Source organism: Drosophila albomicans, chromosome X (genome assembly GCF_009650485.2).
Source record: "Drosophila albomicans strain 15112-1751.03 chromosome X, ASM965048v2, whole genome shotgun sequence".
NCBI lineage: Eukaryota > Metazoa > Arthropoda > Insecta > Diptera > Drosophilidae > Drosophila > Drosophila albomicans.
In genome coordinates, this window is record NC_047627.2 from 19,755,506 (window position 1) to 19,782,589 (window position 27,084).

The 27,084-nt window shown below is 39.5% G+C and overlaps 4 protein-coding genes across 5 annotated transcripts in view; 2 read left to right on the forward strand and 2 right to left on the reverse strand.

The window, feature by feature from the left end:
- Window positions 1–21,023, forward strand: part of LOC117578186 (uncharacterized) — a 31,047-nt gene extending 10,024 nt beyond the window's left edge. The window contains exons 2-6 of one of the 2 annotated variants that reach the window (XM_034263502.2): window positions 5,843–6,922; window positions 7,023–7,144; window positions 19,793–19,910; window positions 19,972–20,109; window positions 20,181–21,023. In XM_034263502.2, coding sequence (XP_034119393.1) covers window positions 5,912–6,922; window positions 7,023–7,144; window positions 19,793–19,910; window positions 19,972–20,109; window positions 20,181–20,672 — 1,881 coding nt within the window. In that variant the 5' untranslated portion in view covers window positions 5,843–5,911 and the 3' untranslated portion in view covers window positions 20,673–21,023. The remainder of the gene's footprint in view (window positions 1–5,842; window positions 6,923–7,022; window positions 7,145–19,792; window positions 19,911–19,971; window positions 20,110–20,180) is intronic. The other variant, XM_034263499.2, reaches the window with a different exon arrangement.
- On the forward strand, window positions 7,597–13,307 carry LOC117578185 (ribosomal protein S6 kinase 2 beta). The gene is made up of 2 exons (XM_034263498.2): window positions 7,597–10,222; window positions 11,219–13,307. Exons 1-2 carry the CDS (start codon window positions 8,035–8,037, stop codon window positions 11,833–11,835), a joined length of 2,805 nt encoding a protein of 934 aa, XP_034119389.1. The 5' UTR covers window positions 7,597–8,034; the 3' UTR covers window positions 11,836–13,307.
- LOC117578187 (protein phosphatase 1H) lies at window positions 15,609–19,522 on the reverse strand. Its single transcript, XM_034263504.2, has 3 exons — window positions 18,434–19,522; window positions 16,682–18,114; window positions 15,609–16,623 (listed from the first exon to the last, which is right to left on the reverse strand). The coding sequence occupies exons 1-3, from the start codon at window positions 18,703–18,705 to the stop codon at window positions 16,451–16,453; spliced, it is 1,878 nt and encodes a 625-aa protein (XP_034119395.1). The 5' UTR covers window positions 18,706–19,522; the 3' UTR covers window positions 15,609–16,450.
- On the reverse strand, window positions 21,016–22,799 carry LOC117578189 (clusterin-associated protein 1). Its single transcript, XM_034263505.2, has 3 exons — window positions 22,614–22,799; window positions 21,220–22,551; window positions 21,016–21,140 (listed from the first exon to the last, which is right to left on the reverse strand). Exons 1-3 carry the CDS (start codon window positions 22,633–22,635, stop codon window positions 21,031–21,033), a joined length of 1,464 nt encoding a protein of 487 aa, XP_034119396.1. The 5' UTR covers window positions 22,636–22,799; the 3' UTR covers window positions 21,016–21,030.
- Between the last annotated feature and the right edge of the window lie 4,285 nt (window positions 22,800–27,084).

Here is a 27,084-nt window from a genome sequence, read left to right on the forward strand (position 1 = left end):
CATATATACTGAAGACAACAATTGGAATATCGATATACTAACATATTCAAAATATACCATAAAGTACTAAAAGCAGTTTTAAGAATAAGTGCATACAATAATATCATTGTAGTAAAGAAAACCTGTTAAATTTGGTATATTCTTAAACTATTATTAAATTTGCACAAATTTAGCAAATATTTCGCTACAAATTATCAGATTTTTGCATACTCTAATGATGTTAAAACTCTTTTATTTAACAATTTTCCAAATTACCAAGCTTATTCATTTCTGATCCATTTGAAGCTGGTTTCTCTAATATACCTTAAAATAGCTCCAAGTTTTGTGCAATGCATAATTAGTTAATTAATCAGAGTGTCGACAATCTAATCTGCAATCAGAAGTGACACACAAAATGACAATTTATTTGATTGGAAGTCAGTCAGAGATCTCCATACTTGGAGCTGGGCATCAGTCTGTAGACACAGTTGGATGCAGTTGCGCAATGTTTGGCAACCAAAAATAACAACAACAACAACAACAACAACTGTGCATTTAATTGCCAAGTTGTAGCGTGCAGCTGGCCAAACAGATTGTGGATGGATTATGCTAAAAGAGTGAAGGGTTAGGAGCAAGGAGGGAGGGGGGAGAGATGACTGTTGCGTGGGCTCAACTACATATATGCGGAGCTACAAAATTTGCGACACTTGCATTTTGGTTGCTCTGCCCATTGATTCAATGCATAATTTAAGCCAACACACACACACACACATGTGAGCTGTCAAAATTTGGGCAGCCAATTTAAAATTTCAATTTTCATGCCCATTTATGTGTGAGCGAGGGCGGTCGGCAAGGGGGCGTGTCAGTTGCTAAATTCAAGCACAACACCAACACACACACACATGCACACACACACACGCACACTTGTACAATTAAACATGGCACAATTAGGCAGCGAGTTCGTTGCCTAAGTCTTTCGTTGCAAGTCGATCCACAGAAATATTATTATTTGTAGTAGTTTTCGAAAGTGTTTTTTGCGGTTATTGCAGTTGCTATTTATATTTTAGTTTAGTGCTTTATTTATGTACTGTTTGTTGTTGTTGTTTTTGGTTTGGTTCCGCTGCAAAAGGCAGGCGCCAATCGATATATGAGGAAATCCTACGATTCGACTTGAAAATAGTTTTGTAAATTAATTGCAGCAAATTACGCGCAGAAATTCGATTTTTTCCTACAGCTGCTTTACACATACATACATATCTAGGTTTTGTTTTTTGGCGTGCAGCGACAAGTGAAAGTGACGTCGACGCAGCAGCAACAGCAACAGCCAAGCCACTTGGGTCCAGTTTTGCGGATGAAGCTGTTGACTTTGTTTGACTCTCGTTGCTGCCGCTGTTATTGTTGTTGTTGTTGTTGTTTGTTTTGTTGTCGGGCCGCAATTTTACTTTCAGGAAAAACTCATCGACAACTTGCATTCAACATCGATGTGCCGCTTCTTCCCTCACCTCCCCTCCACTCTCTTCTCTGTCCATGTCAATTTCCATTTTGCTGCTGCGGTTTCCGTTTTCTTATCTGGCGGCTGCCCTTTCGTTGCGGCTGCTGCCGAAAAAAAAAAGTGAAGCCACAAACAACACAATAACTAGAAAACTTTGTTAAACCTGTTGCTGCTTGCTGCTGCTTGGCATTTTTTGTTTTTGTTGCCTCAGATATTTTCATTTCTCATACCCTCGCATAAGCAATGCAAGCTCATGAATTGGACTCTGCATTAAATCATTTAAATTATTAATTGTAAAAACTGTTTTTTATTGTAGATATGAAAATTGTCTGACTTTTGTCTCTTATGTATTTAATGAGAAACTCTTAATACACAATAATTGCTTGAGTATTCAGAAGCAAGGAGTATCTTTCAGTCTGTCACTTGCATCTTTAATTTTCTTGGCGATTTATCGACATTTTGAATGCTGCATTTTTTCCAGCGGTTTTTGTGGTTTGTCTTTAGCCGCTTGGGCGGCTTTTAAGCGCAGCCACAGCCACCGCAATGAGCAACAACAACAACAACAACAAATAACAACAACAACAAACAACAACGACAGCTGCTGTTCACAGTTTAGGCGGCGAGTGTGGGAAATGTGGCGGGGCACTCTCAAGCGACATGCCCCAAAATCAAAAGTGACAACAACTGTTTTGTCTATGCTAATTGACAACTTACACACACACACACAAAGATAAAAGCACACACACTCGCATAAATACGTGAGTCGAGTCAATTACACCCAGTTGCTGTCAAGGCGACAATAACAACCAATAATAAGAGAACAGACATTGGAAAGTATTTTTGCTGCTGTTGCTATTGCTGTTGCAGTTGCTTTTGCTGCTGCCATATGACAGTTAATTGTCAGCATAAATTCAACTGGGAAAAATACCAACTAAATGCCAGCCTAAACACTCAATGATATGACAAGCATTTTATTTATTACATGCATTGGTTTTCACTCGATTTTTTTTGGGGTTTTAAACAGCCTTGAAAGGCACTAAGAAAATAATATGGAGTTCATTACTTAACTTGATTGCTAGACAGGAATACTCGTATTGGCGATACAGACAAAATAAATATATATGCATTTAATAAGAATTGTAATTGAATTTAAACTTTTTTACAAATTTGTTTTCATTAGATTATTTTGGGGTTTTAAACAGCCTTGAAAGGCGCTAAGAAAATATGAAGTTCTTTACTTTACTTAATTGCTAGCTTTAGATAAAATAAACATGTGAATTTAATAAGAATTGTAATTGGATGTAAGCTCTTTTACAAATTTATTGACTTTCCTCAAAAACCTAATTCGGGTTTCAGTTGATAATTATGTATATGACAAGCACTTTATTTATTATAAGCATTTAACAAGGGGTTTCGAATTTAACAGCCTTGAAAGGCGCTAAGAAAATAAAAGGTTCTTTACTTCACTTGATTACCAGCTAGATATATTCTCGCTTCAGATAAAATAAACATGTTAATTTCATAGGAATTCTAATTGAATTTAATCTTTTTTACAAATTTGCTGTTTATTGACTTTTATATGACAAGCATTTTATTTGTTACATGTATTTCAAAAGATTTTTTTACCCATTTACACATTAAAATAATAATAAAATAAACTTCAGTTGCTTTGTATCTAACTAGAAATATTCTTCTGCATATAAGCAGATGGACTTAATATTAAATATATAAAGTTTCTTACAAGCTTATTAGCTTTTTTTTAAAAACTTATCTCGTCTTTTGTCAGTAATATTCAATAAAGAAAAATGTTGAAAATGTTTTCTTCACTTATTTACATTACATTATATATTTACACTTTACATATTTGATTCACAGATAGACAAAATTTCTATGCAAATCAAATAGAAACATTTTAAAGAATTGTAAAAAATAAATAAGCATTAACTTCTTAATTTAAGCAGTTATTTAGTATACAAGCTTATACATAAATAAAATTGAAATTTAAGAATTACAACACAAGCTCCAAAATGCGCCTAAACAGCGCTCAATAATTTATTTAAAGAAATACATATGTATGTGTAGAAATCAATTATATTAAAGACTAAAAATAATGAAGTATAGCTAAACGTAAAATACTCCAATTGACTTAATTATAGCACAGTAAACACACAAGATTGGTGTTTTCTATGGCATTTTTGATTGTTCGACAGCAGGTGGCATATAAAACAAGCAGCATATGGCAGCCAGCAATGGCTGGTATGCAGCACAGACTGGGGCACGGGGCAGCTCATGTGACCTCCCATGCTAAGCGGCAGCTTACTCCACTCCCCTTCCCTCCCCTCCACTCCCGCCTCTACCAAACGCCGCCCCAACTCACATCATACGAGTGGCAACTGTCGCGTTTAATTCAGAGTCGTAGTTTCAGTTTCACTTGGCTTTTTATACCCTGTAAAAGTTACGATAAGGCAGCATCGATTTAATGTACATTTATGATTTTTTTGTGTGTTCTATATATATACAGCTGTAAACTTTGAAATAGCAGTGCTTACAATCTTCATTTTAAAATTGAAAAGTAATATTTTAAATACATTTTCCAAACAAAATTTAGTTATGACAGCTTAATGTATTTATTTTGGAATAATTTAACAAATTTGTTCATTTTGGGTAGCTCAATTTTTTAGCAAATATGGATAATAACAAAAACAATAGAATGAATTATGATTTTCATTGAAATAGATTATGATTGGTTAATTCTCTGATACGACATTGAAAAAACACATCAAGTGAAAGAATTTTAAGAATAAGCAAAAGTTATTTTTATCTCTGGATTATCACCACATTTGGAGCTAAGATTGGTTTGTGAAACTTTTTCTGTTTTACCAATAAATAAATTCATTTTTAGATTTAATTAAAGAGCTAAAAGATTCAACTTTACTTAGAATAAAAATATGTTTTGACATATATATTTACACTTAAAATTTATGAACATAGATATCATGCTAATTCATTAAATCAATATATAATACATTTAATACATATATTTAATATGCTACAAGTCTTATCATCTTAATCTTTATTGGGTATTTTTCACCTTCGCTCACAGGGTATCTCAACGTCGTTCACTTTCGCTTAAAGCGCTTTTGCTTGTTGCTTTTCTTGTAGTATTTTATTTTTTGTGCTTTTGTTTAATTGCCAACAAAGTGCGAACCGGTTGCTCAGAACACACTGCAAATCTGGGAGGCTTGCAAATGTCAAGGCAGTAAAAAAATCCACAGCAACAACAACGACAACAATAACAATATAGACAACATCAACAATATACGTAAATGCGAACAACAACCCATAAACTATCACAATGTGAACGAGTTGACAAATGTTTCTTTTTTTTTGTTGGTTGCGTTGCGTTTCTTTTCAATTTCAATTGAAAACGGAGCACATGAGTTTTTTCTTGTATTTTCAATTTTTTATTGATTTAATATTGAATTGCTACTTGAGAAGCAAAATGAACTGATTGATGGGCTTCTTGGTGTGATTATTGAGCAAATTATCTGCTCAATTGACAAAATATATCCATAGATCAATCGGCGCTCAACGCATTCCAAATTCTATTCAAAAATAATGAGTAACAATATTGGAAACACTGCTAACAAATACCCTAAGTATACTTTTAAATGTATGCTAATAAATTTTTAGTAATTTTATAAATAATATTTAAATTATAAATTATTTAAATTGATGAAAACATATTTTACTTTACGTTTGAATCATTTATTTATTTAGTAGAAAAGTTGAATATGAAATAAAATATATAATACTTAATAAATTTGAAATTGCATAGCTAACTTACAATATTTTACGCTAAAAATTCAATATTCAAATAATATGTTTATTGGGAAATTGAATATAAAAAAGAAATTAAATGAATTAAAAATCAATGTTAGATTTGGTTGAAGTAAATTTTATTGAAGCATTATTTTGGTTGTATTAAAACTGAACTTTAAATTTAAATTTGGTTTATCAACATTTGATTATAATTATTATTATTATTATGGTAATAACGAATACAATTCCTTATTACAATAATGATGAGCTAGGTTAATTATTAAATACAACACGTAATATTACAGTCCAAGTATAAATAGCTTTTGCTACCTTTCTTTTAGCAGAGTGTCGAGTATATAAGCTTATGTTGAGGAACATAATCGAACGATAAAGACTTGGGCAACAAACATTTGATTTGGCCAACGGCATTTTTGCTGGTGCGCTAATCTATTGTGTGTTGTGTTGTGTTTGGCAAATTGTTAAATCATTTTCGATGTATTAGCTCTAACCTCCACTTTCCGTTTTATTTTGCCTCTAACATCATTTCAGCAGCCTCCTCTCCAATCTCCGCTCTCCATTCTCCTCGCCAATGAGCCAGTGACCAGTGACATCAGCAAAATGGCAGCAATCGGTAATCCAGCGAACAACAACGCTAATGAATTCAATGGCAGACACTCGGCATCGCCAGCACGCACCATCGATTCGCATGACTCCACCACGGGCAGCATGGACACAATAGTCGATCGCAGTCTGAATCGCGAGGAACTGCTGCAGGTGGCCAACACCATTGAGCAGAGCACGAATGCCACAAATGCTGGCAATGGTGGCAGTTTGACCAATTCACAAATTGCCATGCTGCAGTCGGACAACGAGCAACAGCAACGCAATCATCAGCAACAGCAACAGCTGCAGCAACAGGAGCATGAGGCACGCCAGCAATTGGATGCACAAAGTCATATCTATTCGAGTCCCGTTTACGATGAGAAACCAATGCCGCCATTGAAGTTAACAGCGGCCACGCTGCTGGCCAACGTCGATGACAACGCAAAGAAACCGAAACTGATCAGCCACGAGGAGTTCAAGCAACAACTGGAGGAGGCCATGGCCACTCGCAATCAACAGGCGCCAACAGCAGCAGCAGCAGCGTCTGCGAAGAGCATCAGCAACACCATCGATTCGCGTATCAGCAAGAAGCAACGTTGTCCACCGGAGTTTATCAAATACAAGGGCGGCAGCGGCAGTGGCAGTGGGAGTGGCAGCGATGCGGCCGGCTCCACCATGTCGGCGAAGGTGCGACGCAAGCGTCGAGCGAGCAATGAATGCTGTTCGGCGTTTCCATTGCAGATTGTGCTGGGCACGTTGCAACTGGTTTTGGCCATTTCACTGGTGGCACTTGGATCGCTGTTGATTGTCCGTGACGCGGCCTTGTCAATGGCCGGCTGTGGCATTTGGACGGGCCTCATTGCGGCCGTCACGGGCTCCTTGGGCGTGGTCAGCATGCGCAAAACGCAAACGGCCTTTCTGGCTCTCAGTTTGGTGTGCATTGCCAGCAGCACGCTGGCGTTGGCCATTTCTGGTGTGGGACTGTCGCGTGACCTCAATCGCTTGGCCGAACAAAAGGGTGAACAGGTAAGAGTCGCTGGCTGAGCTGGCTGAGATTGCTTTTCACTTTAACTACATAGTTACTTACCTATTGTTATTATTTTTTTATATTGCTTTTGCGGCACAGTTTGACCTGATGAATGCCAATAGCGAAGTTTCAGCTGCTTGCGGTTTAATATTTGCCCTATTTCTGCACTTTGTGGTCAGCATTGTTTCGGTTTATCGCTGCGCCCTCCAGATTTGCACAAAGTGAGTACATGAATTTATTACACATTTCCAACAATTCAAATTTTGCGCGCAACCCAAAACGATACATTTTTTCTAATGCTCGGTAAGCGATAATTACGAGTGTTTGCTAGTTGTGGCCGCTAGTTAGCGCCAGTGTTGACTGTTAGTTAACATAGAGCGCGTTGTGCTAGCTTACTACTGTAATCGATATGTGTGCGCGATAATTATCGTATGCAAGCTTGCTTGGCCAATTGGCAATATTTGCAAATTAGAATGTAAAATTTGTGAAAACTAGTTTTAAATACAAGTTTTAAACGTGTGTTTAATCATAGCTGTGTGCGCAGCAATAGCTGGTAACACAAGTATGGCTTTATGTAGCCGCTATATGCCGTGTTATACAGCGCAAGGGCCATGCAACAAGTTTAAATCCATGGCCTAACAGTCGTGCGGTTTTGCACATCGATAAAACGCAAATAGATTTGCAAATATGCGATACATTTGCTACGATGTTATTGCACATCGCTAGCACGCACTAACTACAAACCAAAAGAAAAAAATAAAACACTAAAAAAATTATTAAAAAAAAAAAAGAGAAATAAAGTGAAAAGCATAAAAAAAGCGAAAGCACAAGCAACAGCAGAAGCAGCAGCAGCAGCGGGCAGCAAGCAGCGAGCAGCGCAAAGCTCACACAACACCACCTACGCTGTTTTGGGCCAGTTGAATGCGCTTCTCGTTCTGCCAAAGACGCGACAACATTAACAGTAATAGGAGAAGAAGCAGAGCGAACGCCCACGAAACAAACGTACGTGTGTGTGTGTTTGTGTGTGTGTGTGTGTCTGTGCCTGTCTGTTGCTGCGTGTGTGTGAGTGTAGTACGTGTGTGCAGCCAACAGGGCAGCGATAGCAACAGTCATGCCACTGGCTGACTCCAATAAGGATCTACGACAGCAGCAACAACAACTCCAATTGGACGCCAACAATAGCAGCAGCAGCAGTAGCAACAACAACAATGCAGCCGCAGAGCAAGCGCAGCTGGACAATGCAACCACAGGAGCAGCAGCAGCACCAACAGCGACAACATCCTCAGCACCAGCAGCAGCAACAACAACAGCAGCTCACACAATGGGACTGCAGCTGCGTCAACGCATGCAGATTACTTCGTCCGGATGCAGCAGCTTGGCGGTGACACCCATGGAGCACACGCCCACCGACGAGGAAAGCGGTGCTGTGACCACAGTGACGTCATCTCAACGCCGCCAACAGCAGCAGCAACAACAACAGCAGCAACAACAACTGCAAACCGCCCTCGAACAACATCACATAACACCGAGCAGCAGCAAAACGCCCGAGCAAATGGAGTTAAGCGATTCGGAATCCTATGGCGCCGCCAGTTACGATGAATTCGAATTGCGTGAGGTGGTCAAGGAGGGTCACGACAAGGCGGATCCATCACAATTCGAACTGTTGCGTGTGCTGGGCGAAGGCAGCTTTGGCAAAGTGTTTCTGGTGCGCAAAATTCTCGGCAAAGATGCGGGCACACTGTACGCGATGAAGGTGCTAAAGAAGGCCACACTTAAGGTCAAGGATCGTGTGCGTAGCACCAACGAACGCAAGATATTGGCGGATGTGGGACACGCGTTCATTGTGCGCTTGCATTATGCATTCCAAACCCCAGGCAAATTGTATTTGATATTGGATTTCTTACGTGGCGGCGATCTGTTTACCCGACTCTCCAAGGAGGTCATGTTCACCGAGGAGGATGTGAAATTCTATTTGGCCGAATTGGCATTGGCACTGAATCATTTGCATACGCTTGGCATTATCTATCGCGATCTGAAGCCCGAGAACATCCTATTGGACGAGCATGGACACATTGCGTTAACCGATTTTGGCTTGAGCAAACAACCACTGGATGGCTCGAAGACATACAGTTTTTGTGGCACTGTCGAGTACATGGCACCGGAGATCGTTAATCGCAAGGGACACGATTTCGCCGCCGATTGGTGGTCATTTGGTGTACTCATGTACGAGATGTTGACTGGGAATTTGCCGTTTCATGGCCAAACCCGACAGGAGACAATGAATCAAATACTGCGCTCCAAGCTCGGCATGCCCGAGAATCTGTCGCCCGAGGCGCAATCGCTGTTGCGGGCGCTCTTCAAACGCAATCCGCTGAATCGCTTGGGCGCCGGTGCACAGGGCATCCTGGACATTAAGGCGCATTGTTTCTTTGCGACCATCGATTGGGTGCGTTTGGAGCGCAAATTGGTGCGTCCACCGTTCATACCGGCCGTGAGCCGAGACGATGCCTTCTACTTCGATGTGGAGTACACATCAAAGTCACCCCGTGATTCACCCGGTGGTCCCATCTCTGCCTCGGCTCACGAAATCTTTCGTGGCTTTAGCTTTGTGGCGCCCGTGCTGCTGGAGAATGCGAGTGCCAGCGCCACGAATAGCAGCAGCTCGAATAATGTCAGTCCACTGCATGCGATTGCAGTGCCCAGCTGCTCCTCATCCTCATCGCAATCGGCTGCCGCCGCTGCTGTGGCAGTGGCATCGTCTGCTACGACTGCTGGTGCTGCTGCTGGAGGTGCTGTGGTGCCTGGGCCACGCAGCTTACCGGGCGTGTTGCCGGGCAATTTCCTCGCCGAATACAATGTGCTGCAGGAGCTGGGACGCGGCACATTCTCCGTGTGTCGCCTCTGCGAGCATCGCTCCACCAAGAAACACTATGCGGTGAAGATCATCGAGAAGGCCGCAGTGGCTGCGGCATCATCGGCCAGCGCTGATTGCTGGGAGGAGGTGGAAATAATGCTGCGCTATGGCAATCATCCCAATATTGTCACATTATATTCTGTGTACGAGGACACAAGCTCAGCGTATCTGGTGATGGAGCTGCTCAAGGGCGGCGAGCTGCTTGATCGCATCCTGGCCGTCGGACAAATGTGCGAGAGCGAGGCGAGCGCTGTGCTCCGGACGATCGCCGCGGCCGTGGCCTATCTCCATGAACACGGCGTTGTGCATCGCGATCTGAAGCCGTCGAACATGATCTATGCGAGTATGCGACAAACGCCCGAGACGCTCAAACTCTGCGATCTAGGTGAGCGCATATTTTTGTGATACACAAGTAGAGTATAATGTCGATAATTGTAGTTATCTGCAACTCATTTTTGGGTTTATTTTCCGCATCACCAATGCAGTTATCTGCAACTCTTTTATGAGTTTATTTTGCTATTTCAATGAATTTATAAAGAATATGTCTCAACGCACATACAATTTCATTGAAGCAGTTAACTGCTCTTGTGCGTTTAAATGCATATTTTGTATTCATTTATGAGATTTGCAGTTATCTGCAAAAAATACTTTTTTGAGTTAATTATAGCAGTATTTGCTTTAATTGTATAAATTATGCATTAATTCAAGTTCAAAGTTTTTGTACTAATAGTCGCATTTAAAAATTAAAATTTTATGTAATTATATTTTTTGTGTAATTACACTTAACTGCAATTATCGACATTAATACTGTATTTCCCTTTTAACATAAGTCCACAATCGACAACAGGAAGAACGCTTTTTCATTCCCAAAAATGTTTTCCAATTGAATTTCTTACATTGATCAACATTATAATGAGTTCTTGGTGTCTTCTGCTGGTGTTTATCTAGCTTTTAAATTGACATCCATCATTTATCTTATCAAGTTTTTAGCATTTGTGTCACTTGTCACTCAATTCGTCTATAATTAGTCAACGCTAACATGGATAAATAATGAGTAGACTGATAGCAAAGAGTCTACTTGAGTGATTGTGCACTATCGTTTACACCTTTGTTATAAAAAATAAGATTGTGTTACAGTTCCAAAAATATTCAAGAATATCTTGAAGAGAACAACATATCTGAAATTTACGAAATGAAATGTGCAATTAAATATTCAGTCTTGTCTTGAAACTTGGAACTTCATTCATCCATCGTGCTCAAGACAATTGTAGTGTAGTTTCCCATCAGCATCTTCCACTTCGTTGTCAAATTGGACTTGTGTCAAAAGGGGATTCACAATTTGTTGCATCATGTTCTCACATAAACCCGACTCTGATTGCAGGCTTCGCGAAGCAACTGCGCGCCGACAACGGACTCCTGATGACGCCCTGCTACACGGCGAACTTTGTGGCGCCGGAAGTGCTGAAGCGTCAGGGCTACGATCTGGCCTGCGACATTTGGTCGCTGGGTGTGCTGTTGTACATCATGTTGTCGGGTCGAACGCCATTTGCCAGCACACCGAACGATTCGCCGGACGTGATACTGAAACGCATTGGATCCGGCCACATTGATTTCACGAGCAGCCGCTGGTCGTTGATCAGTGCGCCGGTGAAGGAGCTGTTGCGTCAAATGCTGCACATTGTGCCCGAGAATCGTCCGACTTGCGCCCAAATACTGGAGCACAGTTGGGTGCGCGATCAGTTTGCCGGCAATGTGCAGTTAACGGAGTATGCGATACATCCAAGCGGAATCGGTGGCGGTGGCAATAGCCAAGGTGGTCAGGCGATGTCGATTGGCGCCCAGCAGCAGCAACAGAATCACATCTCGATGGCGTTGCGCGGCGCTGTGGATGCGACATTTCGTGCCATCGCAATACCGCAGGCTGCCAACGTGGGACCCGTGGAGTTGTCGATGCTGGCCAAGCGTCGGGCCAAAGATCGCGCCAATCTGCATTCCTAATTGTGGGCAGTGTTATGCCCGCGACGTCAGGTCAAAAGGCAGCTAATTCAATTAGTTTATAAACTCTATAGTATTCTAATGCATTGCTGTGCATTTCCGCAACGCCTTTGGGAGTGGCATGCCGCCATCAATCCACGCCAACGCCAACATCAACATCCACATCATCACCAACAGCAGCAGCAGCAGCAACTTAAATACCACAACAACAATTGTCGCTCAAAGCGTCAACGATGTCGCAGCGCCAAGTTGCGTTTGGTTTAAAAACAAAAAAAAAACAACTAAAAAGGATTTTCGAATTGGATGCGGAGATTGAGGTTGAGTTGCAGCTTCCGGGCAGCGCGACAACTTTCTAGTATTTGATGTGTTAGTTATTTATTTTATAATAATACCCAAGAACTACAAAAACAAAACAAAACCGATGCGAATACAATGATACGATATATACAATATAAAAAACGCAAAAACAAACAAAAAAAAAACAAAAACAAAACATACAAAAAGGCAAAGCGGCAGCTTATAGCGTATGCTTATTTACAAACATATATACCTTAAACTATACATACATATTAAAACGATATAAAACAAAAAGAAAACCAATATACATATATATATAGATATATATATTGACAATGCCTATGTAAATGTGTGCGATCTTCCTGAAGACCTTGAGCCCCCAGATATCGAATCTTAGCTGGCTTACCAGTCGGGAATCGAAATGAAAACCGAATTATCTTAAAGCAACTTTTAATGTTGGCCAAAACCCGTGCTAAAACCATATATAAAACAAAATATTATAATATACAAAAACACACACACGCATAAGTATAAATATATATATATTTAAAGATGAAGAAGAGAAAAACAAAAAATGCGTGAGAATATTTTAATTATCCTAGCTAAATTTTTTGACATCACGTGTTATTGTTGTTAAATTAATTAATAATTAAATTAAATGAATAATTAATGAAGCATACCAAAATAATCAAATCCGAAAATTATATTATTATATATAAATTACAAACAAAAAAAACAAAAACAAAAAAGAAAACTTAAGCGAAGCGAAAAGGAAACCTTTTAAATCTGTGCGACTCATAAATGTTTTTTTTTTCTTTTTTTTTTGCATTAATTTGCTTTTTAGTTTGCTGTTGTTAAACTTTTGCTATGGGCACTTCCAAAAAAAAAAAAAAAACAGAAAAATTCTATATGTCAATTTGCAAAACTAACAAAAAAACAAATGAATAACTATAATGATGTTGTATTTTGGTAACAAATTGCATTTATGTTTCTTACCATCTGTAAATATCTATATAGGATATATGCATATTTATCTATAAATCTGAACATAAACATATAAAAACTATGTGTGATAACGCATTGCTACTCGTATGATGTATTTACTCTTAACAAGCAAAACGCAACTGATACTTCCAAATTCTTAATTTACAAAAGAAAAAAAAAACAAAAAAATGAAATCAGCATTCGACATAACTGAAAGCATTTCAATCCATTTTTGTGCACTCGTTTAATCGCTACATACAAAATTAATTGTCGTTGTCAATGTCGAAAATTATAAATGTTGTTGCCGCCTCAACAAAAACTGGCATTAACCCCCTGCCCTGCCCTGGCCTGCCTTTCTGCATGTTTCTTGGTTTATTAAAAGAATTAAAAAAAAAAAAACAAAAAACAAAAGAATAATAGTAATAATAATATGTGAAACGTTTGGAAATCCCTCGGAATGCGATGGATATATGTTGCTTATATGAATGTAACTTTGAGCACAATTAATTTGGAATGCCAGAACAATTACGAGAAGACAAAAACAAATGTGATTTTATATGCAAGTACCGCTAAGAACTAAAACAAAAAACAAAATGAGAAGACAAAAAAACAATATAAGAACATAGCTGATCTTTCGAACTAAAAACGATAATAATGCAGTAAATACATACAAGAGACTCAGTAATAGTAGTCACGATCATTCACCAATGTACTTCCCCTAGTTGTATACCATACATACATATATGTACTATATCGTAACTCCGCTGTACTATAAACTAGAGTGAAAAGGTTTAAAATGCAAAGTAAATCAGCAAATTAATAAACGAACAAAACAAAAGCACATTTCTCAAAAAAGAGACGCAAAAGACAAATGTAAATGCAGATTTAAAAACAAACAAAAAAATGACAATTCCTTAAATGTTGTTGTATCGTGTTTGTAGCCTGAGAAAAAAAAAAAATGGTTGATAATGATAATGATATCATGCTAAGTGATTTTTTTTTTTTTAATGTGCGTGTCGTCTTTTAAGAATTTTGTTATGCGTTCAGCTTTTCAATTTCTTTTTAATTGTTATAGAACAAAAATCGTATAAAATGTAATTTTTGGAATTTTTAATGATCGTTGATTGAATGTTTTGCGTGTTGTGTGTAAACATTTTGCGCTGTGCTAACGAACTTATGCTAACAAACAAACAACAATAATAAATGTTAGTTAAAAAATTGCAAATTTTATGACAGCCCAAAGAAAAAAAAAAAACAAAAAATGAAAAAGAAAAACCAAAATTGATGCGGTTGTGGTTGCGGTTGCTGTTGCGGGGTTCTGTCTCCTTATATACTAAATACTTACATATACATTTACTGATACGTACATATACATCAAACAACCACACACACACACACATACAAATGTATTTAAGTATGTTAGTTAGCTGATTCTCAAAATAAACGAAACGGTTTGTTACAAATGCTGTGCACACAGACACACACACATACCTACGGTTATCGCGATTAAAAAAACATAAATTCAACGCGCACAAATACATATACAACCACACAACATACACATACGGATGCTATATATATTTTCTTAGTAGGGTTTTTACAGCTTCCAAAAAATATAAAAATAAAAAATGAAATACAAAAAACCAAATGAAAAGCTACACACGATAAATGCAAAAGAGAAACTCACTTTTAATGTAATTAATTGATTCTAAATTATTGTAAAATTAATTGAATAAATTATGAAATGAAAATTAACCTCATCAAAATGCAAACCAAACTCTCGCGACATTTTCCACAACTTTTCTTGATTCGATGGATGGGAAATAACTTTGTCAAAATCAATTTTATATCATGTATGTAAATATTACTCATAGAACAATGAGTAATAACAATTTGTGTTGCTCAGCTAAGAATTGTTGCAAACAAAAGTCGTATCACACAATTGTTGTTCGATCGATCCTTCATAAAGAGAGCATATATATGGGTAATTCTATAGCGGAATTTTGTGATTTTGGAAAGTGAAAAAACATATACCAAAACATTTTTTTTTTATTTCGAGAAAAGTTTAATCTTTTAGCTTAAATTTGTTTAGTACTTTAATTTGAGCTATGAATGATTTTAAAAATAATTTTTCTGTTTTAAGATATTTACAAATAAACGAATTTGTATACTTCTTCGTAAAACAGAAAAGTTCCTAAAATCAATCTTAGCTCTAAATATGCTTAAAATCCAAAGCTATAAGAAAAACCTTTACATATTCCTGAAACTGTTTCAGTTTATGTTTTTTTCTCACTGTTAATAGTTGTCGCAAAAGAATTACCCCAAACTATATTTTTTCTATTCTAAACCTCTTTATATGTCGAACGTGAAATGCACTTTTTATTATGGCTTTTATATTCCTTATAAACGATGACCTGTCTCCCTCTTATCGTCCATTCTTCAAAGCGGTTTATAGTCTTTAGATTAATATATAAATTTTGTTGATAGTTACGGGTTCTTTGTTATCAGCGCCCTGAGCTATCAAGCTGGTTATGTGTCACACTTACTTGCGTATTGTGAAACGGATTTAAAAGCATTTATATTTCTCTATTTAACAATCGTCGATTTTATTAATCAGCTTAAATAACTACTTAGTTAATTTACTTTTGTTTGGAATCATTTCTCATTTCATTTGTGTTTTGTATGTAGTTTAATTGCAATTGGTTTTGTCTTAACTCGCATCGTGGTTTACTGATTACCATAATAATCATGTTGAATACATTTGCAGTAATATTTATTTTGATATATTTAAACAAAAAAGCGTGACGAATGAAAGGTTCTTCCTTTTGCCGCCTTTGATCTGGCTCAGATCGGCGTAAAAATCCTTTTCTTATGAGTATATTAATTAACAAAAAAAAAATATATATATATATTTATTTATATATAAAATAAAAGTTAAACATTGAATAAATACACATAGTAAATTATTATTGTACAATGCATGTTCTTTGATTCTTGATCATCGTTTTCATCATTTTGCATTCGTTCCCAAGAAACGAAATGCATTCTCATTCTCATCTTTTCTGTACATAACTGACGATAGATTTTGCATATACTGAAAGTACTTTAAGAGTATATGCCGAAGTTTCTGTATCATTTCGTTCGACACTTTTTGTTTCGTTTAGTGTGTGTGTGTGTGTGTATGTGTATGTATGTGTAGTCTGAGCGCCTCAGCAATATAAAAAAAATATATGTATATTTAGAGTTATTGTTTAGATGTATATCTGTTATAATTATTTAAATGTGTTCTATGTAGCATTTCATTGTAGTAAGGACACGCCGCTCATCTTCTGCATTCCTACTTCTTTTTGTTGTTGTTTCGTTGCTTTGCTGGCATCGCATTTGTTGTTCCACCCTTTGTCGGTCCATTTCCATTGTCAGCTGCTGTTCCAGTTGTTGTTCCTGTTGCTTTGCCAGCAGTTGTTGTTGCTGATGTCTCTGCTGCGCTGCTGTTGTTCTCTTTGTCTAATTCTTGGATGATATACAAATTATTATTCCAGTTGTTTTGTGCAAAACTTATTCTACTTACTTTCTGGTTCGCCACTCGCCTCCAATTGCACCTGTTGCAGCGTTTCGCTGACGCTCTCAACGTGCGCCTCCAGCGGCGTCTTTTCATCGACCTCCACAACAATTGACTCTTCTACCTCGACAATAGCTTCATTCGGCACCTGCTGCTCCACCTCCACCTTCTTTTGTGTATTGTTTTGCTGCGCCAATTTGCGCTGTGCACAAGTTTGCGTCCATTCGACGTGCTCTTTGTAATACTGATAGACTGGTATCACAATCACTGAGATATCGTCCACTGTTGCTGCCGCCTTGCTATCAGCGAGTCGCCAATGACCCGAATCATTGACTTTGCCACGGGCACGCGCCACCAGCTCTTGTGCGGCCATAGTATAGCGATGCTTCTCCTGCGGATAGCGTGTCAAGGTTTGGAAGACGGTACGTGCAACCGCCTCATTCTCGGAAACATCCCATAGACCATCGGTGGCCATCACGAGGACTCCATAATCGCCGTCCTCGTTGTGCTCATCGGGTATGCTAACCACTTGGCTGAGATCACGAATTCGCACATCGGGATGTGGTGTTAAAAATGGTTTAATCGGTATTTGTCTATTTATCGCCTTCAAACGATGATCGCCAAAGCCACGTGTAACGCCCAGTGTGCCCAATAGACGGCTACGTTTACCCTCGCCATTCACCACAGGCATGGCCAGATCTCGACTGGTCACCGTCTTATAGGTCCAGCCCTTCATGGTGCCCTTGCGGCACAGCACACGCTGTCCCAGATTCTTCTCTTGCGGCCGTTTCGCATACTCCATGGCCACGTAGTACGATTCAATTAACTCCGGCCTCAAACGTGCCACATTCTCCAAACGTATACGCTCCGTTTCGGGTGTGTGATCAAACGAAAATGGTGTCGCATAGCTGAGCGTATCATCCACTGGATCTGGCTCAATTTTCTCAGTTTTCTCATTGCCATTGCCATCACCATCAGCCGCTGTGCTGTTTGGGTTCTTCGGTGCCGCCGATCGTCGCTGGCAAAGCACAGCACGACTGTCACCAGCATTGGCCACATACATTTTGCCATTGATGAACAGCACAACACAAGCGGTGCAGCCGCCGGCATCGCGATAACGTGAATTGTCATGATCCACCAGTTCGTCCATGTCGAAGAAGGCTGCCTCCAATGCACCAATGATCAGTTCATCCTTTGTGACGCTGCGCTCAAAGATCTTGGGATGTGGGAATGCCGGATTTATGGCAGCCACCCTTTCATCGCCATTGACAGCATCGCGTGGCAGCAGCAGCTCAATGCAATCCACAAGTTTCTCGTGCAATATCAGCGACAGTTGATATGAGGCAGCCAAGGCGGCGCCGTAGCCAGCGTGTCCATCGAATATCCCAAAATACGTGTACGGTAGATCGGGATGAATGCGATTGGGATCCGAAAGCACTTGCCTGCAAAACAAAATTCGATTGTTTGTTAGTTTCAGGTTTTGATTTTTGTTCATAATTAGGGAATTAAACAGTTAGTGCCATAATATGATAGTATAAGTTGTTCATGATTGATACAATATTAGTCTTGAAGAAAAAACATACAATACTATTTGAAAATGTCATGATGTCATTTCATTTAGTTTCTAAGAATTTAAAAAGTTTCTAAGAAGTAAAAAAAATAATAAATACTAATCAGTATTTACTTTGGTGCCTGATTAGCGTGGTTGTGAAATTGTCTAGTTGTCTTGCATATCACAATATGAGGTTATCGATTACTTACCGACGAAAAGCCGCCTGATCTTCGTTACGCCTGGACTTGCCCGAATTGACGCACTCGGCATAGCCGGTGCCCCAGGGCAACAAACTGATATCGCGCGGCACGATTATCGGTCGGATATTGTGATCGCTCGAGGCGCGCAATTCGTCCTCACTCAGAAGTTCGAGGAATAGCGGTCGCGAATAGCGAAACTTTTCACCGTTGCGTCCGTTTGGCGGTGGCGGCAAATCCGGCGAAATTGCCGACATTATGCTCGCCTTGAACGAGTTCAGCATGTTGGAGCTGGAGCGTTTTTTGCCGGGCAACAGCAGCAGTTTGTTGCTGTGAAACGATCCGCGGCTCCGTCGATAAAAAAGAAACTGCTGCAGTCGTCTTCTCGCACTCCTCGCTGCACTACCGGCCTTCTCACTCACTCCCACTGACGTGGCGACCTAAGCTCAGCACTCTCAGTCAGAACTTGTGCTTTTCTCTATTGCGTTGCGTCCTTCGCTCTTATCACACGACTGCGGTGCACAAGTGGGCCGTATAAAGCACAATGTACAAAAAAACAAACAAAACAAAACAAAAAACAAATAAACGCAAGCTGTTGGATTTTTGGTTTATCACTCCCTCTCTTTCTAACTTCTTTGTGTTGACTGTGATTAGGAATCGATTGCGCCGATTTTCATATTATCGATTGCTCACTATCGTCTACTGGCCGTTCAGGTTTTTTTTTTTGTATAGCACGCACAAATGGTTTCTTGTTTTGTTAATTACGCATGAAATCACTAACTAAAATAGCTGTTATTTACATGAACCAGCAACCGAACCAGGTTACGTTCAATTTTTTTGTTTGCTTGCTCCACCGACTAAGCAAACATCAACAACAACAAACACCCCGTTTACAGTGTTTGTCATCAACGTTTGTAAAAATCAATATTTCATCTTACAGTTAGCAGTAGTTTGTGCACGGCACGCAGTAACTTTTTGTTTTTTAGAATTCGTTTTGATATGAGTCTTTAGCACTGGTCGCGTGATTTAGGATTTTGATTTTGTAAAAGTCTGTTTAATATTTTCGCTTGCTGACGACTTCGTGTGGAAAAACAACAGAAGAAGAAGAGCAGACAGCTGCTTGAGCACTTAGCGCAGCGTGACTGCAATTTGCAATTCCAAATATACCAAAAGTGTGTGGTATTTTTGTAATAATGTATTCAATTATTGGTCACACTGCTCACTCAGCAATATTTATCGCACATCTAGCGATAGGCTATATAAATGTATATATTAAAAGATAGATGGCGCTAGTAGTGCTGATGTGCACAAACATGCTTTAATGAGAAATGCTGTTATTTTTAAATTTTGTCATATTTTTTTTGTTTCCAGATCGCAACACAGTGAACTGCGCGATGTGATCATTAAGTCAAATGGATCGGGCATGGTGTTGGATCAGCAAAAAGTGGATCAATACATCAAGGCGATGTCATTAAATGGCAGTGAGAAGGTAAATCAACAAACAGCATATTGATAAAATTCTAATCGAAAGCCTTCGCTCCACATGCCAGGTGAACAATGAAAAACTTGCTGCCATGTGGATGTATGCCGCACATATGGGCAGCCTTCCGCCACCCACTGTACGCAAACTGACGCCGCCATCACGCTCCATAATGCTTATTCCAGCCACAGCCGCCGCTGGCAATGGGGTAAGTGTGTGCCTCCACGCTATGAATTGATAAACGATACAAGTGTGATCGATTATTGTGCGTTTTGTTAGATGCCACCGCCGCCGCCCACACGTTTGCCTCCTGCACCGCCGGGCATGGGAGCTGGCATGCTGCTGCCAGTGCCACCGCCGCCACAATATCGTGGCATGACACTGCCTCCGTACATGCGACCCAGCTCGATGCTCTATGCACATCCGGCCAGTTTAACGGGCACGTATCGCACACACAAAAGCACCAAGTCAGCGGAGATGAATGGCCAGCGTCGACGTCGTCGTGCCGGCAAATCGGATGCAAATCGCCGTCAGCGTCGCAAATCCGAGGCGGATGTGCTCGATGGTGCGCCAAATTTCCAATACACTGGCCTGGATCGCGCCATTGCCGACAGTTTCTTGGCACGCCAGGAACAGTCGCAGGCGGGCAGTCACATCGATTACTCGTCCTCGACATCATCAGCCAACAGTGATGCCTACGGCAACCAGACAGCTGCCGGTTCGCGTCCATCGTCCAAGTCGAAGATTGTGTGCCGCGATGTGGTTATGTGAGCTCACAGTGCTTGACACAATCGACTTTTGTAAATAGTTTACCATTTCCGTTTCCCCTCTATTTTTTTTTAATATACCATATACAACATAATCGTATTACATTCATGAAGTATTAATGAATGTACAGTTTGTTATGCATGCCGACAGACATATTCGATATATCTGTGTGTGTGTGTGTGAGCATACAATAAGAATATATAGTTTTAGTCATTTTCATTGCTTATGAAACGAATAAAGTAAAGCATACGCTCGTATAAACATAGAAAATTGATTGCAAATCGTTTAGCTTGTTATCGATGCCTTGTCGTATGATCAGTTCTATGTACTTGTTATCGATGCCGATGTCGATAACATCCACTTAAAAGTCCTCATCGCTGTGATGCTCCTGTTTATTTGCCGTCTTCGGACGGAGTGGCAACTCTCCCGTCAGCTTCGATATGCTGATGTCATCGATGGAGTTGAGATCAACTGAAAGTAAAAGTAAAAGTGAAATGCAATTTGCAAGTTAATTTTGATATGTGTGTGTGTGTGCATTTGGTCTACGCACAGTCATCGTCACCGGTGCCCGCATTTCCGCTTAGTCCGCTCAAGCCCATAATGTCGCCCACATCCAGTTCGCTATCGGAGCTGCCAAAGCTGCTGTCGTCGGCGTCGCGTCTGTTCAGCATGCTGCTGCCGGGTCCATCGCGTCCGTTGCGTGTTGGGGGCACGTTGCTGTTGTTGTTGCTATTGCTGCCGCTGGCAGTTGCAGCTGTTGCACGACGACTGCGACCGGTGGTGGGGCGTATACGTGATGTGGCAGTTCCGGGACGCTTGCCAGCTGCATTCGCCGCCTTGCTGCGTCGCAGCATCAGATCCTCGTCCCGTATATCAGGTATTTCCGCATCAAGACCAAAGTTGCCGCCACCGTGACGTGCCACATCGCCATCGTTGTCGACATCGTCGTCATCGTCATCATCATCATCGTCCTCGATCAGACCCTCGGGTATGAAGGGCATAGAGTTCTCAGCGGGCTTCTGCAGCAACGGCGACGCAATGGGCGTGGCCGAGCGTTTGGTGCGCGCCTCCAGCTGTGTGCGCAACGCATCATGCACATGCAGTCGCAGAAAGTAACGCTGAAACAGCTGCTGCAGTTCCTTCTCGCACTCCTCGAACTCGGCCATATGCGCGGGTCGTATCTTCTGCAATGCCTCCAGCCGCTGCTTGGTGCGCTCCAACTCTGCACGCTTTCGCTGCAGCTTCGAATTCAGGGCATTCAGTTCGATGCGGGCATTCTCCAGCTGTGCGCGACTCGACTGCAACTTCAGTTGGCTGGCCTGGATGGCATTCTTCATGGTACGCTCCACACTCAGCAGTTCCATGGGTCGTTGCGCTTGTGCCAGACGCGCCTCCTTGTTGACCAACTCCTGCGACAGCAGATCAAACAGCGATGCGCCGCGTTGCGTTAGATCGGTGGAGAGTTCACGTGCCCGTCGCAAATCATCCATTTTATCACCGATGTCCACCTGATTGAGACTGCGATACTGTTCACGTTCCTCGTCCCGTTCCTCGGCCTCCGACTGACCAGGTGCAATCAGCAGACGTGTAATCTTCTGCAGCTCCATCGCACTGACAGCGGCGGCCGCATACAGTTTGCGTGGATTGAGACGAATCGCCGATTTGGTCACAAAGAATTCCGTTGCGGAGCGAATGAGCAGCACACGTTGCTCCTCCGTTTCAACGCCACCGGCGAGCACAGCGCCCGGCTCAAGGAGGCCGGCGAGCCACTGCAGCAGCTCGGCGACAATGTGAAAGCTGGCGAGGCTGCCGTGATGCGTGGCCAGCGATTGCAGCGGAAAGACTCGTGGAAAGCCCAGCAGCTTGAGATGTTCGCCCAAATCTTTGAAAATCATTTAAAGTATTACTTTTGTAGTTTTCTTTTTAGTTTTTTTGGCCACTTACCTCGCACATCCTTAAAGGACATTCTGCAGACAATGCCAGCTGCGCACTCGACAATGTCGCCTCCAATATTATGTGCATTTCTTTCTTTTTCAATTGAGGAAAAAACCTATTTGTTGTGGTTCCTCCGGTTGGCTTCGCTTTTGTTTACGCCAGCGACCTGACCACCGCGTTGCCAGGCAACCCTTACCAAAACCAACCAACCAACAAACCAGCCAACCACCACCATAATGCCGCCTGGAAACCACCTCAGCAACACCACCTCTTGGCTGCTTGGCCTGGTCAGCAATTAGGCTGCACGACAACAGAGCCACATTTCAATATAAATAAACAATTAATATTCGCATCGAATGGAAATGTATTTTTAAATGCTGTGGACTGCATCAAACTAGTCGTGACTGTCAGCTACAGTGTTCGCTGCCTAAGTTAAACCAAGCTTATTACGAATATATTCATACATTTTAATTTAATAATTCGTAAAATATATATTTTGAATTTGTAATACATTTCGTGTTTAACTAAAAAGAACGCAACATTGTCAAATACCATAATTACAAAAATAATAAGCTCTCTACAAGATTTTTGTGCGCAGAGGATAATAGTTGTAAAATCTAATAATAAATTATTATATGTATTCCTTTGTTATCGATTAAATATTATTAATCAATTAGCTTGAACGATATCAATTCATAAATGAATCAATCAGATAAGCACATTAATATATTATTATTGCAGTTCTTTATCATCCACAAATAAATATTAATTATTACATAAATATTAATTAGTAAATCTGTTGAATACCGTTGCTTTTATATTTTTAAATTTGTTATATAAGTATTCTAATTTATTTTATATTTGACGTTTTTTTTTAAATTATGAACTTTTAATTGAGCGCAACCTAAAAGTATGCTACAAAAAATATTTTCTGCACAGTTTGCAAACTAAAAAATTGATCCTAGCTCGGTCATATCCTTGCGCATTTTGACCGGACTTATTGCATTCGATTTGTGGCATCGAAATTTATCGATTGGCATCAAAAAATATAGTGTCATCTAAGGATTCAACACTTGTAATTTTTCAGTCCGGGGCCCAGGGAAAACTGGCTAAAATCACAAATTTCAGGATAACTCAAGAACCACAAGGACGATTGGAATGTCCTTTGGCACGATAATAGCTCTCATTAATAAAATTCGTTGGACATAGGACCCGCAAGGATTTGACAGGATATGTCCAAGATATACGCAATTTTCTGTATACAAAAATGTCCTTTTATCTCGGCTCCTGTAAGGATATTCGACCTCGGACTTTTGTCAAACGGTTTCTATTAATAAGTAGTATCTTTGTGCCAAAGGACATCCTGATTGTCCTTCAAATGGCTGAGATACGGCATACTTCCTGAAATTTTGGCATTTTTCCTATGTCGACCCCATGAAAAATTTTTAAGTGATATTTTTGTAATATCCTTAAAATCCTTGAACGCCAACCGATAGTGCTGCTTACCCTGATTACAAAAAGGTATATCCTTGCTGTATCCTTAAGGATTTACTAGGGTTATGGCTTGAAAACAAATGTTAAAGAAATTAACATTTTGCGTTTGCATTGCATACTTTTAGGGGCACACATACAAAGCACTTAAGCCAAATGAAAATCAGTTATAACTTGGCCATATCTTGACGCGTACTCAAAGTATATATATTGATAGGATCGCAAACGTAAGCTCTAGCATTTGGCATCAAACAAATATAGGATATTCTAAGAATCCAACAAGAAGAATCCAACGGATGTCAAACAAAAATCGCCTTTTTCAGGACAACTAGAAAGCTTTAAATGATATCTGGCACGCTGAAAGTTCAGTTAAAAATGATTTTTAAAAATAATTTGACACCTTTTGATTCTGCCAAGTAGAAGATAAGTAGAAAAGTCTCATTTTCTATTATATTTTTATTTCGGACATATCTTAGCCCATTTTGTAAACATAAATTAAGATTGATTAGCAGCAAAATATTATAATAACCTAAAGCGTTAAACTGTTATTCATAAAATTGAATAGAACGCGTTTTGTGTTTTTACTGATTTAACTAATAAGCGCAAATATGCAAATCTTGCTCATAAACAAACAAAATGGAAATGAGTTATTAAATCTGTTACATTTGTTTTTTTTTAAATGGCTGAGTTAATTACAGAAATTCTTTTTTTTTCACTTAATTATTATTGTAAGCAATCTCTTGTGGAATCTAAAGCATATATCAACATTATCGATGCCAATGTTTGCATTATGCTAATGTGCTTTTTACTGACATCAACTTTTTATGGCATCAAATTGAAAATAGTTGCCATAAAATCTGAATTATGTTGAGATTTCTTTGAAATATTGTAAAATTTATAACGAAAATAGTTGAACAATTTTGCATTTAGATTTTTTGTAAAAATAGTTGAATAGTTTCACAAAGCCAAGTTGTAATAATTTGAAATAAAAAGAATGCAGCTCAGACAGTGAAGGACATTTAAATGGATGATTTCTGAGGAATTTGCGCTCTAATTTCTCGCGCTCTTTTCTCTGCTCACTTGCTCACTTCTTTGAACGTAATTAATTCGCATTGTTTTTGGTTTTTTCTCTCTTTTTTTTGTTGCTGCTGCTGTTGTTGTATTTTGTGTTTTCTAAGTGTGCGTTAAAAAATGCCCAGACATGTATACGCAATTTTGTGAAGGACGAGAAGGAGGAGGAGGAGAACACAAGGACTCATTCATTTGTTTGCTTGTGTGTTTCAGAATTAATTAAAATTGTTAACAGCACGCAAAACAAGCTGCCAGGCAAAACAGTCGCAGTCGCAGTCGAAGTCACAGCTCCAATTACAGTTCCCAGTTCCAGTTTCAGTTCCAGTTTCTGTTTCTGTTCAGAGTCCCTCAGCGACCGCAGAGTACACAAACATTTCGAATGTAGACGACATTACAAGTGGCCTCCGCTCTAGCCAATATTTACTTTACCAACCCAAACGAAACTTTCCAAACTGCGGGGGCGGGTGAAAGAGCGTCGCATTTTGTTGGCCATTGCAACCATCAATTAAACATTATGCACATGTTCACTTTTTCTGTTTCTCTTTTTTTTTTTTGCGCTCTCGCTAACATGACATTAATAATATCGACGACAAAGTCTGCGGTCGGTTTGTTGGTCAAAATTCATGTAACCAGAAAGTGCAGTCAACTATTTTCCTTTTTATTGCGCACAGAATATATTTGACTTTATAATGCAATATTGCAATTTAATTTAAATTACATTTTATTTTAATTAAAACTCAATAAATATTTTCATTTCAAAATGGATTTGTATTTAACTTTAGTGTCGATAAGCTGCCAAATAGCGCAACTTTCAAAACTTTTATTACATTAAGACTAAGCGAAATTTTATACATAAAATTAATTTTAGATTAGTACGAGAAAAGTTATAGAAATACAACATTTATTCAATGTGTTTGGGTAGTTCGAAATGCTTTACATAAAGTAAATCGATGATTCTTAAACTAGCACAGAATGTTAAACTGATTTATTGACAGTTGGAAGGGAAGAGAGAACAGAGAACAGAGAACAGACAATGGATAATGGAGCATTGGATGCCGTTGGCATCATCAATGGTTAGTCGATAGTCGACTAGTCAGTTAGTCAGTTGGATGATTTGGCAGAATGAACGATTAATTGATATATTCGGCAATTGTATTAGCTGTCTAACTATGTGCAACGACACAGCAATAATGGCAACATTGCGTATACGACTAGTAGGGAGCCAGCAATAAAAGCGATAGCCGACCACAAATGAACAGACAAATGTCAACACACACATGGATGAGTTGGAATGTGTATGTGTCTGTGTATGTGTAAATAACTGAACAATTATGACCTTGGTATGTCAGCGTATTGAACAAATCGAAAGAATAATCATATATAGTATAGATATTCATAGATAGTGTGGCACGTCAAAGTTCAATGTCCAAAAGACGCAGCAGGGAGTTACCACCACCATCAACAACAACAACAACAACAATAACGCCTTCTAAGCGCTGCCGCTGATGATGATGATGAGCAATTAAAGAGAGCGAGCGAACGTTCGCTTCAACAGTGCTGCCAATGTAATGATTGAATGACCTCTGCACAGTGCTGCCCATTATTGTGAAGCAACAGCGAAAGCAGCTGCGCGCAGCAATTAATAATCATTTCGCTTAGAGATGCGACCAAGTGATAACACTGCGTATACTTAATATTTAACTCGCCAAAGGTAATTTGAGAATTTGATGCTAATGCTAAAGGCGCGTATACGTAATATGCTGTGTGCAACTTATTGCATTTTAAATTTATTAAAAATAAAAATAAAATAAAATAAATAATTTGATATTTTATTTTCGTACTTATATATTTATAATTTATACATTCACAAATTCATTTTAATATATAGTAAATACAAAAAATACTTAATCAACATAAA

What these genes read in the sequence shown, in the direction of transcription:
- LOC117578185 (XM_034263498.2), top strand. Translation starts at nt 8,035, where the DNA reads ATGCCACTGGCTGACTCCAATAAGGATCTACGACAGCAGCAACAACAA. An exon ending in GCTCAAACTCTGCGATCTAG is followed by an intron (nt 10,223 to 11,218) that starts GTGAGCGCATAT and finishes CTCTGATTGCAG; the next exon opens with GCTTCGCGAAGCAACTGCGC.
- LOC117578187 (XM_034263504.2), bottom strand. Translation starts at nt 18,705, where the DNA reads ATGCTGAACTCGTTCAAGGCGAGCATAATGTCGGCAATTTCGCCGGAT. An exon ending in GATCAGGCGGCTTTTCGTCG is followed by an intron (nt 18,115 to 18,433) that starts GTAAGTAATCGA and finishes TTTGTTTTGCAG; the next exon opens with GCAAGTGCTTTCGGATCCCA. An exon ending in GGCGAGTGGCGAACCAGAAA is followed by an intron (nt 16,624 to 16,681) that starts GTAAGTAGAATA and finishes ATATCATCCAAG; the next exon opens with AATTAGACAAAGAGAACAAC.
- LOC117578189 (XM_034263505.2), bottom strand. Translation starts at nt 22,635, where the DNA reads ATGTCCTTTAAGGATGTGCGAG. An exon ending in GTCCTTTAAGGATGTGCGAG is followed by an intron (nt 22,552 to 22,613) that starts GTAAGTGGCCAA and finishes TGATTTTCAAAG; the next exon opens with ATTTGGGCGAACATCTCAAG. An exon ending in GGGCACCGGTGACGATGACT is followed by an intron (nt 21,141 to 21,219) that starts GTGCGTAGACCA and finishes TTTTACTTTCAG; the next exon opens with TTGATCTCAACTCCATCGAT.